The sequence below is a fragment of the Meles meles genome, chromosome 7 (genome assembly GCF_922984935.1).
Source record: "Meles meles chromosome 7, mMelMel3.1 paternal haplotype, whole genome shotgun sequence".
Lineage (NCBI taxonomy): Eukaryota > Metazoa > Chordata > Mammalia > Carnivora > Mustelidae > Meles > Meles meles.
In genome coordinates this window covers 25,616,642-25,632,017 of record NC_060072.1, presented here as the reverse complement: position 1 = coordinate 25,632,017, position 15,376 = coordinate 25,616,642, and the positions used below count along the sequence as shown (strand labels likewise).

The following is a 15,376-nucleotide window of genomic DNA, read 5'->3' as shown; positions in this document are numbered from 1 at the left end:
AAGACTCTAAAGGAGATGTCATAGATGTTATGTATAAAGAGTATGAATGTCAGGCTTGCTTTGTGCTGAGCTTTGATTATCCTGTTGAAGTTTACAAGGATAAGGAGAGGACTTCACCTGGAAGTTAAGGACCATTCCAGTATGAACTGCCTTGGGAGAGAAGTACCCTGGGATAGGAAACCAGAACTATGAAAAGTGATGATTTAGAGGGTCACGGCTTACCTTCCTTCTCTTAGTTTAATCCCAAGAGGGGAGAAATGCCACAAAGAAGCCTATTAGGCCTGAGGAGATAACATGCATTACTTTGTGAACTGACTCTTGGTTTTGGGTCAGTCATGATCTCGGGCTCACGGGATTGAGCCCCAACTTGGGCTCTGTGCTCAGCACAGAGTCTGCTTGTCCCTCTCCCTCTGCTCCTCCCCCCACTCATGCTGTCTCTAAAAAAAAAATAGAAAGGTAAAACACTTGCAAATAGAAGATGTTAGAGAAGTAAAAATAAAATGATTAGTCATTTTAGCAAATAAGAATCTTTACAAAATGGGTTAAAAACCTGTTCTGTTTTGTATCCTGAAAATATAAAGTATGCGCAAGAAGTGTGACCAAAATTCAAAAAATTAATGGGGTGGACATGGACTTCAAATTAGAGCCAGGGATATACCTATAGCATTTGAAAGAGGTACTTTGGGGATAAAAAGAAAGAAACACGGCTATCTTGAACAAAATTAATCTGTGTATATGCATGTACGTATATGTAAGAGAAAGACATACACATACACAGTGGATTAACTTGTGAATATCAGTGAGTCCCTTATATTCTAATGAAGTTTTCCTTTAAGTGCTGCTTTAAGTGCTAAGGGGTAGAAGGTGGTAAGGCAATTGTCTAGTATTAAATAGTCCCAGAATATGCTATTTTACACTGTATCCCTGATTTGTGTAGTTTGACCACTTCACAGACTCATGATTTTTAAGCCTGAAATGACCTTGCAGATCAACTGGTTAAATCCCTGCTTTTCAAAGCAACAGACATCTAGAGAAGGTGAATTTACCACTGGCACAGAGTGACTGAGCACAGAAGGAACACTCCTCACTCCAGACAATGCTGGGTCCTACAGCCAACTGTAATAAAAGAATTTCTGGAACAAATTAGTACATGAAAGTTATTTACCTTGAGTGTCTCTGTAATCTCCAGAGTCTTCTAGAAGATTTTTCAAATAATCTGTAAGAGGGAAAGGAATATGATATTTAGTAAAATCAAGCACTAAGGAAAAAATCATTTCATCTTTCTTACTCAATACTTTAATCAGTCTTGTTGATTAACATATGTGCTAGTTCAATGTGTGCTAACTTTCTAAAAATGTGAAAGAATAAAGCCCTGACGTGCATTTGAAATCAGGACACAGGCTCAGAGGTAGAAAGAACTGCAGGGGTCACACTGGTCATTTTCAAGAGGAATGGGGTTACTGAGCATAGGGTCTTAGCAGAGCCACAACCTCTTTGTAGCAAGAGCTAGAGACTAGAGATCCAAGACTAGAGATCCAGGTCTCCTGATGCCCCAGTTCAGTGCTTTTAGTCCAAAACAGAGGAAATGCCTTAATTTCAAATCAGAAGTATGTCCAGTACAAAATTCTAAGCATCAGCAGACCGAGTGCCTAAGGGATTTGTCAATCTAGGAGTCTAAAAATCAGAAAATAGCAGAGGAAAACAATACATAAGTCTAGAGCAGTGGTTCTCAAATGGGGGTGAATTTGCCCACCAGGGGACATCTGGAAATGTCTGGAGAAATTTCTGATTGTCACAACTGGGGAAGAGGGGGTGCTGCTGGCATCTAGTGGCTACAGGCCAGGGATGTTGCTAAATAATCTATAACCACACAGGATAGCCTACAACAAAGAATTATCTGACCCAGAATGTCAATAGGGATGCAGTTGAGAAACTCTAGTCTAGATGAAGAAGGTTTTTAAGTAAGCTACATGGTATACAGTCATTCTTGTAATAGAGAAAAAAATTAATGCACTGGGTTATATTTCATAAGTCTTTAATACCGAGGGGATGCCATGGATCTCAAGGTACTTCGTTCTCTGTTAAGAAATGCTGGATGGCTTCCTATTGCCTCAAAACAAATTCTGGAAAAAAAAAAATCCCAAAAAACAAAAACCACACACACAAAACCCCCCAAACAGAATCTGTTACCTAGAATTTAAATTCCCCCCCACTACATAATCCTTACTCACTTTTCTGATTTTCTCTACTACCTAACACAGGCACTTTGTTCTGACCAAAGTCTGATTCTGCCTAATGCCTTAGATGCTTCCCATGTGGTCCCTGGCTCCATATTTTTTGTCTCTAATGTTCCCTTCTACTGAATCCTTTTCTCTGTCTCTGCATATAAAAATTCTACTCCTGTATTTCAAGGTTCATCTCAAATTCCTCCTCTCTTATCAAACTTTCCATTTGAAAGAAATATTCTCTCCCTTTGAATAATGGATTACACAGTAGTTACTTTATATCTTCTATCATTTTCTCATGAGACTCAAAGTTCCTTGTGGGCAGGACCCATATCTGATTCTTAGCGAGGGCCTTGGTGAGGGCCTTTGCATACATGGGACAAGAAATGCTTAATGGATAAAAATATAAATAAACTTCTTAGACCAGGATTGTGTTTAGGTCAAAGGCAATAAAGGCTGAAAGCAATCCTAATGCCAGCAGGAGTTGAGAAAATAAAAAGAGGAAAGGCACAGCAAGAGACGTCATTTTTAACAGAATCGATCTCCATTTAGCAGTATTATGGAACAGGTGTAATTTCATGCATGGATTGATGAAGTCATGCTCAAAGACACAAAGGAAAACTTGGGTGTTAGTGTCAGCTATTTAAACTCAATAGATGACACACACACACATACCCCCACTGTTGAAACTCTGTACATCTTTGAGACAGTGACACAAGAACCTGTATGAGTCTAGACACGCACACTGTAAATATCCACCACTGGCAACAAGCCCTGGAGAGACACTGCGTATGACGACATGAAGTTTCTGTGTACCACGGGATAAGTTCCATCTTGCCAGAGACCATCACTTGCAATTCAGCTCTTAAAGCAATCTGAATGCACAAGTTGGATAGTATGCTACCAATCACATAGATACGAAAACCACAAAAATTAACAAAATGCCCTCTTTACACTTAGATGACTTCACTTCACCTGGAGATGAAAAATTAACTTAATCTCACTCTGACCCCACTAGGAATGCAATCCATTTATAAGCCATGTTCAGTGAGTCCAAATATTTAACTTTTCTACGAGAGTGACAGGGCTAAGGAGAAAAACCTAGTCTTCTTACATGTTCTTCATATCTAGGCTGTCTCCTTGATCAAAAGTGATGTTCCTTAAAGCTTCTGGTCAGGTGAAGACTGTGGAAAGGAAAGCAAATTTACCTAAGTATCAGATTCATGTCAAGTTCCTACTTTGTCTTTGACTTTTGTTCTTTAATAGAGAAATATACCCAAGAAAACGGACACATTTCTCTAAACCAAGAGAGCTCTGTGGAAGATGTCCATATTAGGAAATACTGACCTCAGAATCATAGGGCTGAGCCTGATAAGCCTGAGTTTCATTTTCATTCCCCGAGCTCAAGTTCAGCTGCTGCCTGCCATCCTGAACTTTCAGGAACAAAGTGGAAATACAAAATTGGCTGAGTGGAAAACCCACAACTAACATGTTACAAAATCATGCTTTTAACCAAGGAGGTGCCCTAATTGCAGGGCACCCCGTTGCAGGATATCGTTTTGAGAACCTCCACCTTTTCCAGGAAGACAAGACCCCCTCAGTTCAGAATCACTCAGTGCCTTAACTGCAGAATGAGAAGAATGTGACCGATCGGCCTCTGAGTCAGATGGGAGGAGCACTGAAACCACCAGCTGCCCCAGTGACTGCTGTAACCCAGGTGAAACCCAGGAACAGAGACTAGACAGACACGCTTGTGTGAATCATAGGGAATTCTTACTTTGTACCATTTAGAACCTAGTATCCTGGATTAGTTTCCCGAGAAACAATGACAACAGAGTAGTCATTTCGATGTGCCATGTTAGACTTAACAGTATTCCATGACTTTCCTGCTTCTGCCAAACCAAACTAGGCATTTTTAAAAACTTCACTAATAAAAAATGCTTCAAATGCTGTTAAGGTTATTTATATTGAAAAAAAAAGTTGACTGCAGCAAGCTTGGGCACCATAAAATGTACTTTCTGGCCACCAGGTGGCATTGTGGATTAATAAAAGTTAATTAACCCCATTATCACCATTAGAAGCACATAATTAAGCAAAACACAGCATGTGCCTTAAGAGATATCCAAGTTAACTTTGTTGTCATATATGAGGCCCAGAATGAAAGAATAAGGACATAGCAAATACTACATCTTGTGAGAGGTCTAAGTTCCATGTATGTATATATCTATGTAGGGTTCTAGTAAGTCTTATCACTCTGCTCACCTAATCAAAAAATAATCAACTTAAAGCAGAAAACTGTTCAGAACTACATTAACCTTTCCAAAAATGAGTCATCTGTGGGATTCTGGGACATTAATTCAACAACAGTCTGCCAGATTCCTGGACGGCATGCTGAGAAACGGTTGGTGGCAGGGCACAGAGGAAATGAGCATACTGGACAGTAACGTTCCAAAGTCCAGAGTTTTGAATTTGAGAATGTGTCTTGCTTTGTATTCCCCACATTTCTTCTTTCCTTCTTCAATATGTAATGAGATCAGTGACACATCCAGAATTATGGGATCCAGAGAAAAGTAAGTCTAGTCAATAAGCTCCTTTGCCAAAGATTCAAATTTTAAAAGAAGCAACTAAGAACAAGCCCGACTTCTGAAACAAAGTACAGATTATGTTAAATACCAAAAATAAAGGCCAGGTGTCACATTGCAAGACACACTGCTGCCATCTTCAAAGCAGCCTGAGGAAGTGGTCAAGAGCCCTCACTGGGAGTGAGAGGATAGATTCTTAACCGTCCAGCTACCTTTAGCCAAGGCATGGGACTTTGGCCATGCCCTGTAGCATTTCTGTGTGTCAATATCCTTACACATAAAAGAAAGTAAGGTGGGTGCGCCTGGGTGCGCCTGGGTGGCTCACTGAGTTAAGGCGTCTGCCTTCGGCTCGGGTCATGGTTCCAGGGTCCTGGGATTGAGCCCTACCTCGGGCTCTCTGCTCAGCAGGGGAGCCTGCCTCCCTTCCTCTCTCTCTGCCTGCCTCTCTGCCTACTTGTGATCTCTGTCAATAAATAAGTAAAATCTTAAAAAAAAAAAAGGCAGACCAGACTGGAAAACTGTAATGATTAACATTCTAGTGCATTATGAAGCATATATTTTATTAAGATTTTATTTATTTGTCAGAAGAGAGAGCACAAGCAGAGAGAAAAGGAGGCAGAGGGAGGTGTAGGCTCCCCACCTCGAAGGGAGCCCAATGTGGGACTTGATCCCAGGACCCTGCAATCATGACTGAAGCCGAAGGCAGATGCTTAACTGACTGAGCCAGCCAGGCATCCCTATGAAGCAATTTTTTTTTTAAATTTTAAAATATATTATAGGAAATTTGGAAAACTAAATAATGGAGAAAACTCAAACTATGAACATCTCTCTAAAATAACTACATCTCTCTAAAATAACTATCATGGGGGCACCTGGGTGGCTCAGTGGGTTAAGCCTCTGCCTTCAGCTCGGGTCATGATCTCAGGGTCCTGGGATCGAGCCCCACATCCAGGTGCTCTGCTCAGCAGGAAGCCTGCTTCCCCCTCTGTCTCTGCCTGCCTCTCTGCCTACTTGTGATCTCTCTCTGTCAAGTAAATAAATAAAATCTTTAAAAAAAATAACTTTTATGATTTAAAAGTATTTCCTTCTGTTTTTATAAATTCTTGATTTTACTTAATTTTAATAACATGAAGGATTTTATAGGCCACTTAAAGTATTCTAGCCCACATATTTCCCCCCCCCCACAGGAATAGCTAAATATTATCCCATGACAGGGATATATTATTCCCTACTTAGGTACCCTATTAGATTTTTAGGTCATTTTAAAGTTATCTTGTTTTGGCTAATATAAATAAGATAGCCCATATATCCTAATTTGCCCATAATGATACTGCTGTATACCTACTGCACTCTTGAAAGTTACTGGGCTTGGGGCTTGGGTGGCTCAGTTGGTTAAGCGGCTGCCTTCGGTTCAGGTTATGATCCCAGCGTCCTGGGATCGAGTCCCACATCGGGCTCCGTGCTCGGCAGGCGGGGAGCCTGCTTCTCTCTCTGTCTCTGCCTGCCACTCTGTCTGTCTGTCCTCGCTCTCTCTCTCTCTCTCTCTGACAAATAAATAAATAAAAATTAAAAAAAAAAATAGAAAGAAAGTTACTGGGCTTGCATAATAAACTGTGTAATCATTTTAATTATAAATAAACTGATCAGAATCTTAATATATTTGTCCTTTTCCAGAGTTCAGCTATTTCCTGATCAGTGAGAATAAAGGTTTTTTTGGTTTTTTTTTTTTTTTTTTTTTTTTAAATACTAATAAGCAGGGGTGCCTGGGTGGCTTAGTCAGTTAGGCATCTGCCTTTGGCTCAGATCATGATCCCAGCGTCCTGGGATAGAGTCCCACATCAGGCTTCCTGCTTGGTGGGGAGTCTGCTTCTCTCTCTGCCTCTGCCTGTCCCTTTGCCTACTTGTGCTCCCTCTGTCAAATAAATAAATAAAATCTTTAAATCTTTAAAAAAAATATACTGGTAAATATTTATCATGAGAAACCTTCCCTAAAGGGATATATACCACTTTAAAATATCATTATAAATAAATGGGAATATCAAATTCACCAAAATGATCCAGTTATGTGTATTGTAGTTTAACTGCTGATGTAGCAGGGGGAACTGAAACCTTGTTTTAATTGAGATTTATGATTCAGAGGATGCCACCGTGTATTTATTATGCATTTTCTGAGGGAATTTGTTTGTTCCTATGTTTAGTCCATATATCTATGGGAGTTTTAAAATTCTTAGTGAAAAAGCATTTTTTTTTCATTTTTGCTACTAATATATTTTCTGATGTATGTTTATCTTTTAATTTTGATTGTATTTTAAGCCTTTATAATGTTATTATTTAGAATAGTAGAAAAGTAACAATATTTTCCTTTATAATTTCTTTATTTTTCTGGGCCTAGAAAATCATGTCTCCTCCTTTCTCTATCCTTAGCGTTTTAATAAAGAACACATTCTGTTTTTTCCTGTTTTTACTAGAGTTTACTGCTTTATATTTAGTTTTTACTTTAATTAAGGCTTTTATTTTAAGAGCAGTTTCATATTCACAATAAAACTGAGGGGAAGGAACAGAGATTTTTCCACACACTTCCTGCCCCCCCATATGCACAGCCTCTCCCATTATCAACATCCTCCACCAGAATGGTACATTTACTACAGCTGAAGAACCTGTACTGACATTTCATTATCACCCAGAGTCCACAGTTGGGTTGTACATTCTATAGGTCTGGACAAAGATAATATGACACATACCCATCATGATGGTATCAAACAGAGTATTTTCCCCGCCCTAAAAATCCTCTGTGCTCTACCTATTAATATTTAATTTTGATTTTTAGTGTATCTACTGACATATGAATCTTAACTAATTTTTCAAATTTTAATAGGTTATTCAATAAACAGTCCTTCTTTTTTTCTTACCGTCTTACACTTCCTACTTTGTCATACATTAGATTCTTACAAACAGGGTGTTTTTTTAAGTCACCTCCCTATTCTAATAATAGAATAATAATAATTACTTTTCAATCAATAGATCTATTCTTGCAATGGTATTATGCATTTTTAATTGTTGACGTTTTATTTATTTATATTTTATTTATCTGTTTGTCAGAAAGAGAGAGAGAGTGCACGCATGCACAAGCAGGGGGAGCAGCAGGCAGAGGGAGAAGCAGACTCCTCCCTGAACAAGGTGCCTGATGTGGGACTCCATCCCGAGGATCATGACCTGAGCCAAAGGCCGAGGCTTAACTGACTGAGCCACCCAGGTATCCTAAGAAAAGGTTTTGCTCTCATAAAGTTTCTATATCCCAGCAGGAAAGGACACAATTATTACCGTATTTACTATGTGGTCAGCACCAAGCAGGTCACTTAGACTGGCTCAGATTCAGTCTTGGCATAGTCAAGCCCCACTTAAAGTAGTTCTTATCCATATTTGGTTCTTTCCACCTCTTTGTTGGTAAACAAAGAGCAAATTTAGGTTTAGGGGGACAAGTATATTTTACTTTACTCCCCAAAGAACAGATAAGAGAAGAATAAAGCAAATATAAACACCAAAGTGAATTCAAATTTGACTGAGCATCGGTGTTTCTTCAAGTGGAACAGTTCCTGATGTAAGCCCATGACTCTGACAGACACTTAAGAGGAAAACTCTTCAGCAACACAATCAGCTTGCTAGATCTTTAGCGAGGCAAGTCCCAGCAACAGACGCATTCAGCTACATGCAGGGAATCTGAGTTAAATGTACAAAGAGAATTGGGGCAAGAATGGCTTTGTAGGCATACCTATGGGTACAATTCTGGGGATCTGCAGCCCTGGATAGGCAAAACACACACACACAAAGTAATATTTTCACTAACCTCTAAGTGAAATACAGAATTTCCTTACATTATGAATGTAGGGAATAAACCAGCATATCATCAATGGTATCAGTGACTTTACCACCAGAGAAGGCATATGTTTTTTTATATCACATTACAGATGTTGCAGATTTCTCAAAAATTTTGTTTACCATCCACTATATCTAAGTCATGGGAGTTCTTAGCTCCACCACCGGATCTTCTTATTTAATGCATTACTAAAGCAGCCCATGTATTACTATGTAACACTTTCATACTATTTTAATAACTGCATTTCAGGCCAACTGGTTTCCATTTAGTCTTACGTATTTTGTTCTGTAACTTAAAAAATTATTCTAAGGGATCCATAGGCCAGATTGCCACAGGGATCCAGGCACAAAAAAGGTTAAGAACCTCTGTTCTATAGAGAAAGTGAGATTACATTTAAAAGGTATAACTGAATAGATGAGGCAGATAAGACATGCTTATATCCTAAAGTCTTTCCATAGTATTAAATATTTATTTCCACAGCACCAAAATATTTCATGGATATAATTTAAGTATCATCCCTCAAAATATCTCGTTCACAACTACAATTAAAAATTAATTGCAACAGGGGCACCTGCATGGCTCAGTCAGTTACTCGTCTGCTTTCGGCTCAGGTCATGATCCCAGGGTCCTGGGATCGAGCCCCGCCCGCATTGGGTTCCCTTATCAGCAGGGAGTCTGCTTCCCCCTCTGCCCCTACCCCCCCTTTGTGCCTACTCGCTCTCACTTTCTCTCCCTCTCTCATAAAAATAAATAAAAAGTCTTTGAAAAAATTAATTGCAAGTCTTTGAAAAAACTGCAACAGAAACAAGAGCTCACCTAATAACAAAGGGACTTCTGAGTATCATCACCCTCCCATGTCACATGGATGGAACTGGCTTATATCAGGGTCTTTGGGTTCTTCAGAAAAGAAATTCCTTGGCTGGTGCCTGGGACAGCCCTACCTTCCACCAAGTTCTGCCCTAGAGAAAGTGTTAGAATGACTTTTGCTATAGACAATTAGCCCTGGTTTAGAAAACAAATACCAGAGCACAAGTTTCATTTTTCATTTTTCAGTAAGGATTTTTTAAAAAGTCATACACTAATATAATTCTGACCTTTTCTTGAATCTGCTTATTAGTCCGTTCATAGCTCAAATTAATAGCTTCAGAACACTCTAACAGATGTTTTTAATATCCCATTTTCTACCAACATGGGAAATCCTGGATTTCTAAAACCTAGAGGGAGTTAATACCATCCCAGACTGAAGGCAAAGATTACAGGAAAAGTAATATAATATGTCGTTAGTCACTTATAACATAAATATTTTGAACAAGATCAAAGAAAACTACCTGATCCAAATTTAATCAAAGTTCAAAGGATTGTTTACCCCCCTAAATATAGAAATGGCAAAGATATTTCAGAGGAATTTTTAAATTATGTTTTTCATTTTATTTTCTCGACATGATCCTTACTGGTTCAACTTTTTTCAACACCAGTGTAGTAACGTTTCACAAATAAAAGCTTTTTTTTGTTGTTGAAAAAATTTATCCTGCCTATAACATAGAGATAAAAAAGATCTAAAGATCTATGCTAGTCATCTCTGGATGGCAGAAGATAAAGAAGGACTTTGTTTTTATAATACTTATATATTTTTTAAAAGACAAAAGATCCCTTTAAAGAAAAAAAAGTGACCCTTATAAAAACAAGTCCTCAAAATATACTCACTTAAGCAAGTGATGAGATCAGTTTAATTTTCAGGACTTAAGAAGAGGAAGGAAGAAGGCTTTGATGGAAGCTTGAGTGGTTGGGCGTGGCCCTAAAGAGAAGGACTACAAGTTCCATCAGAACTAGGAGCACCTTTGGTGTTTGCCAGTGTATAGAGGTGTCCAGTTCAAGGTCAGCCCATGTGGTGATTAATGAAACAAAGAATCTGGCCTTGAGGACAGGTTTCAGGAGAGAGTAAAAACACTACTTTTTTTTTTTTTTTTAATGATTTTATTTATTTATTTGACAGAGAGAGAGTGTGCACACAAGCAGGGAGAGCAACAGGCAGAAAGAGAGGGAAAATCAGGGTCCCCCACAGAGCAGAGAGCCCGATATGGGACTCGATCCTAGAACCCTGGGATCATAACCTGAGCTGAAGGCAGATGCTTAACTGACTGAGCCACGCCAGCGTGCTATAAAAACTACATTAAGCTAATTTAAAAATCACATTAGGGGCACCTGGATGGCTTAATCAGTCAAGTGTCTGCCTTTGGCTCGAGTCATGATCCCAGGGTCCTGGGATCAAGCCCTGTGTCAGGCTTTCTATTCAGCAGAGAGCCTACCTCTTCTCTCTTTGCCTGCTACTCTGCCGACTCGTCCTCGCTGTCAAATAAATTAATAAAATATTAAAAAAAAAAAAAAAGAAAACTACTACAACTAGAACAAAGGAAAACAAGGTTTGGGAAATTCTGGGTTATAACCTATGGCCCTCAGTGAATAATAAGGTTCCCCCCACCCCCGTAAATTAAGACTTTATTTTTCTTAGAGTGATTTTATGTTCACAGCAAAACTGAGAGGAAGGCATAAAGATTTCCCATACACCCCCTTCCCTAGATTTGCACAGCTTTCTCCACTATCAGTATCTCCCACCAGAGAGTTGCATTTGTTAGCATGGATAACACAACACAACCCCCTCAAAGGCTATGGTTTACATTACGGTTTACTCTTGGTGTTGTACAGTCTCTGGGTTTAGACAAATGACAAGTATCTCCCATTATGGTAGGGAGAGTAAGTTTTCAACCTTCCTAATAAGCAGAATAAAAGAAGGTCTGTGAGACAACAGAAAAAATATATATTGGCCTCTGTTCCCAATTCCTGGTGTAGAGCTCCTAAAACCCTTGGAATTTTGTAAGTGATAAGAGCAGGAGGAGCACCTTTTGTCCTAACATCTGGCCTTTGACCCTAGCTCTGACAGAACTAAATCTCGTGGAACTTTTTAGGTGATAGGAATGTCTTTTGTTCTAATGAGGCGACTCTGGGTGGGCTCCTGAATCGCTCCCAGATAAGGGCTGGTCACCAGAAAGATCAAGCCATGAATATAAACTTGCAACTTTTAGCCTCATTCTCCACTTTACAGGAAGGGGAGAAGACTAGAAGTGGAGTTAATACCAGATCATGAACACGTGATGGAGCCTCCATAAATGTCCCCAAGTACACAGTTTAGAGCTTCTGGTCGCTGAACACGTGGAGATGCTGGGACACAGGTGTTCAAAGAGGGCAGGGAAGCTCCCAGATCTCCTCCACATACTTTGTCCTATGCATCTCTTCCATCTAGATGTTCACTTGTAACCTTCATCCTATCCTTCAGTGATGAGCCAGAAAATGCAAGTAACTGTTACTGTGAGTTCTATGAGCCATTCTAGCAAGTTATCAAACCCAAGGAAGGGATCAGAAGAGCCCAGATTTATAGCCGGTTGATCAGAAATCACAGGGGACAGCCTGGGACTTATGAATGGCATGTGAAGTTTGCAGGGGGGCAGTCGTGGGACTGAGCCCTTAACTCCCTAGAACCCGACACTATTTCCAGGTAGATCATGCCAGAATTGAATCAAATTGTAGGACACCTCGCTGGTGTCAGAGAGAACTGCCTGGAGTGGACAAACTACACATCTGGTGTCAGTACTGTGAGAACGATGGTGGTGTGTGAGTAAAAAGGAAACACGGGAGGAGTATGTTTTTCCTTTTAGTGTCTTTGGAAAAGAGATGAAGGGATGATGTGCCAGGCTACATGGGGGTGGTGGGGGTGATAAGAGGTAGCACGACCAGGGCGCCTGGGTGGCTCAGTTGGTTAAGCAACTGCCTTCAGCTCAGGTCATGATCCCAGGGTCCTGGGATCAAGCCCCACATTGGGCTCCCTGTTCAGTGGGGAGCCTGCTTCTCCCTCTCCCTCTGCTGCTCTGCCTGCTCGTGCCTTCTCGCTCTCCCTGTCAAATAAATAAATAAATAAAATCATTAAAAAAAAAAAAAAAAGAGGTAGCGTGACCAGAAGGAAGATATTGCCACAATCTGGCTTGAGTTTAGAAAGGCGGGTCTAGAATATAACAAGGGAAATGGAAAGAGCAGGAGGCGGAGGCAGGGGAAAACTCGTGGGCAGGTACTGTAACAGAGGAACAGGAGGAACAGGAAGCATTTCAGAGTCCTTTCCACAATTTTGTGCCTGAGTAACTGGTAGAGTGTTTTTTTTTTTTTAAAAAAAGATTTTATTTATTCATTTGACAGATAGAAATCACAAGTAGGCAGAGAGGCAGGCACAGAGAGAGAGAGAGAGGAGGAAGCAGGCTCCCCGCCGAGCAGAGAGCCCGATGTGGGGCTCGATCCCAGGACCCTGGGATCACGACCTGAGCTGAAGGCAGAGGCTTTAACCCACTGAGCCACCCAGGTGCCCCTGGTAGAGTGTTTTTAACACCTTAACAATTTATGGATCCATTCATCCATCAAACATTCAGGGGATTCTCAACCTTGTGAAAAGGAACACCGTTTAATTCCCTAAGCCTTCCAGCTCAGTGGAGTCCCTGTTATGGGCCAGAATCCATGCCACGCCCAGAGTCAGGATAATACAGTCTCAACACTGAAGAGATGAGGAAGGACATAAGCAGAGGTTAAGAATCACTGCTGCTCCCATTAACAGCACCTGTTTCCTTCCACTGCTTCTTCACTGTTGCCGCAAGACTCTAATTCGAACTAGGTTCTGGGCCCTAGGCCCAGATTTCAAGGTCTGGCTAGATCTATTTGCCTTGAATGGCCAATATAAAGGTAAAATTTAAAAGTTTTTCTACTTAAGTAAATTACTTACTTTATTTCACCTTCTTTAAAAAGATAATTCTAGGGGCAACTGGGTGGCTCAGTGGGTTGAGCCACTGTCTTCAGCTCGGGCCATGATCTCAGGGTCCTGGGATGGAGCCCCGTGCTGGGTTCTCTGCTCAGCAGGGAGCCTGCTTCTCCCTCTCTATCTCTACCTGCCTCTCTGCCTACTTGTGATCTCTGTCTGTTAAATAAATAAATAAAATCTTAAAAAAAAAAAGAGATAATTCTAATTTTAAGCATCAACATATGCATTTTCTTTAATCCTATTTTAGGTTGAGCTTAAAAAAATACTACCAGTGGGGCGCCTGGGTGGCTCAGTGGGTTAAGCCGCTGCCTTCGGCTCAGGTCATGATCTTGGGGTCCTGGGATCGAGTCCCGCGTTGGGCTCTCTGCTCAGCAGGGAGCCTGCTTCCCTCTCTCTCTCTCTCTCTCTCTCTCTGCCTGCCTCTCTATCTACTTGTGATCTCTCTCTGTCAAATAAATAAATGGGGTCTTAAAAAAAAAAAAAAAAAGTACTACCAGGAATTTAGCTAGACATGTTTTTTACTAATGAAAGCCTAAGTAGAATTCCAATTGAAGCCCAAATTATGTCCGGGGGAAAAAACATTGCTCAAGACACTAGGATGGTTGTCTGACTAGTACAGGCAGGTCCCTGTATCTGGGAATTTCCATTCACCTTTCTCTAAAAGGATTCCAGAAGAAACTATCCTAGCTTATCTGTACTTCATCTCTACATTTTTCAAATCTTTCCCTCTTAAGAAACCAAGATAGGCACAAATCTACACTGAGTTAGGCAGGGATTCTTCCCCTTGTCTGCCTAAAACTCATTAATAAATCAAAGTTGTCAAAAGTTGCCCCAAATGGTCTCACTGTTCCTCTCTGCTCATATATATTCTGTGAACTTGGAATTACTCCAAATTTTAGGATGAAAAAGTGGAGGGAGGGAAAGAAAGAAAGAAAGAAAGAAAAAAGAAAGGGAAAGAAAGAAAAGTATCCCACAGGCTCTTCAGAGGATTAAAACATTGAGCGTGTTTATCCAAAGATGAGGACCCAGTTAACTATCATGTTTAAACAGATACAAACTTAGAGACTTAAAATCCAACTTCTAAAAATTTAAGTGCATAGACCAAGGGCACTTTGATAGCAACTGTAGAACTATCTTGCAAAGTAGGGAGCAATCAGACCATCACAAAAATGAGTACTGGAAAATCAGAATTTTAAATAAAAATATAAAACAAAACCATAGTATCACAACCTCCATATGTCTTTAGCTTTATATGACCATACGTACACTTAAATCAATACCATTTGTGTAGTCTTGGGAAGAACATTTCAACCTCTCTGAATAAGAAGACATCATCTCTGAAATTCTCTATCTCAGTGTTGTCCCTCAGGCTAAAGACTTTTGGTCAATGGGATGTTTCACTGTTTATTTGTTTTTATTTTTTTTTAAGATTTTATTTATTCATTTGAGAGAGCCAGAGGAAGAGAGAGAGAGTAAGAGAGCACAAGCAGGGGGAGCAGCAGACAGAGGGAGAGGGAGAAGCAGGCTCCGCGCGGAGCAGGGAACATGACGTGGGGCTTGATCCCAGGACCCTGTGATCATGACCTGAGCCGAAGGCAGACACTTAACCGACTGAGTCACCCAGGTGCCCCTAATAGGATATTTTAAACGTAACTTAAAAGCCGCCAAAATTATTTCTTGAATGGCTTCCAAGGTAACCAAAACTGACCCAGATAAATTGGGGTGCAACGAATTGTTGGTAAAGACTCACTCTTTGACCTCAAGGAGTTTATAATCAAATTAGGAAACGACTACTTAAATTAGAAAAATATGAGCAAATTCACAAAGCACTGAATCCAGCAGT

At 40.2% G+C, this 15,376-nt stretch overlaps 1 protein-coding gene across 3 annotated transcripts in view; it reads right to left on the bottom strand.

The window, feature by feature from the left end:
• The window catches only part of FGD6 (FYVE, RhoGEF and PH domain containing 6), a 117,952-nt gene that overhangs the window by 26,676 nt on the left and 75,900 nt on the right, over window positions 1-15,376 (bottom strand). For all 3 annotated transcript variants that reach the window (XM_046011746.1, XM_046011744.1, XM_046011745.1), the window contains exon 9: window positions 1,166-1,216. In XM_046011746.1, the coding sequence (XP_045867702.1) occupies window positions 1,166-1,216 (51 nt within the window). The remainder of the gene's footprint in view (window positions 1-1,165; window positions 1,217-15,376) is intronic.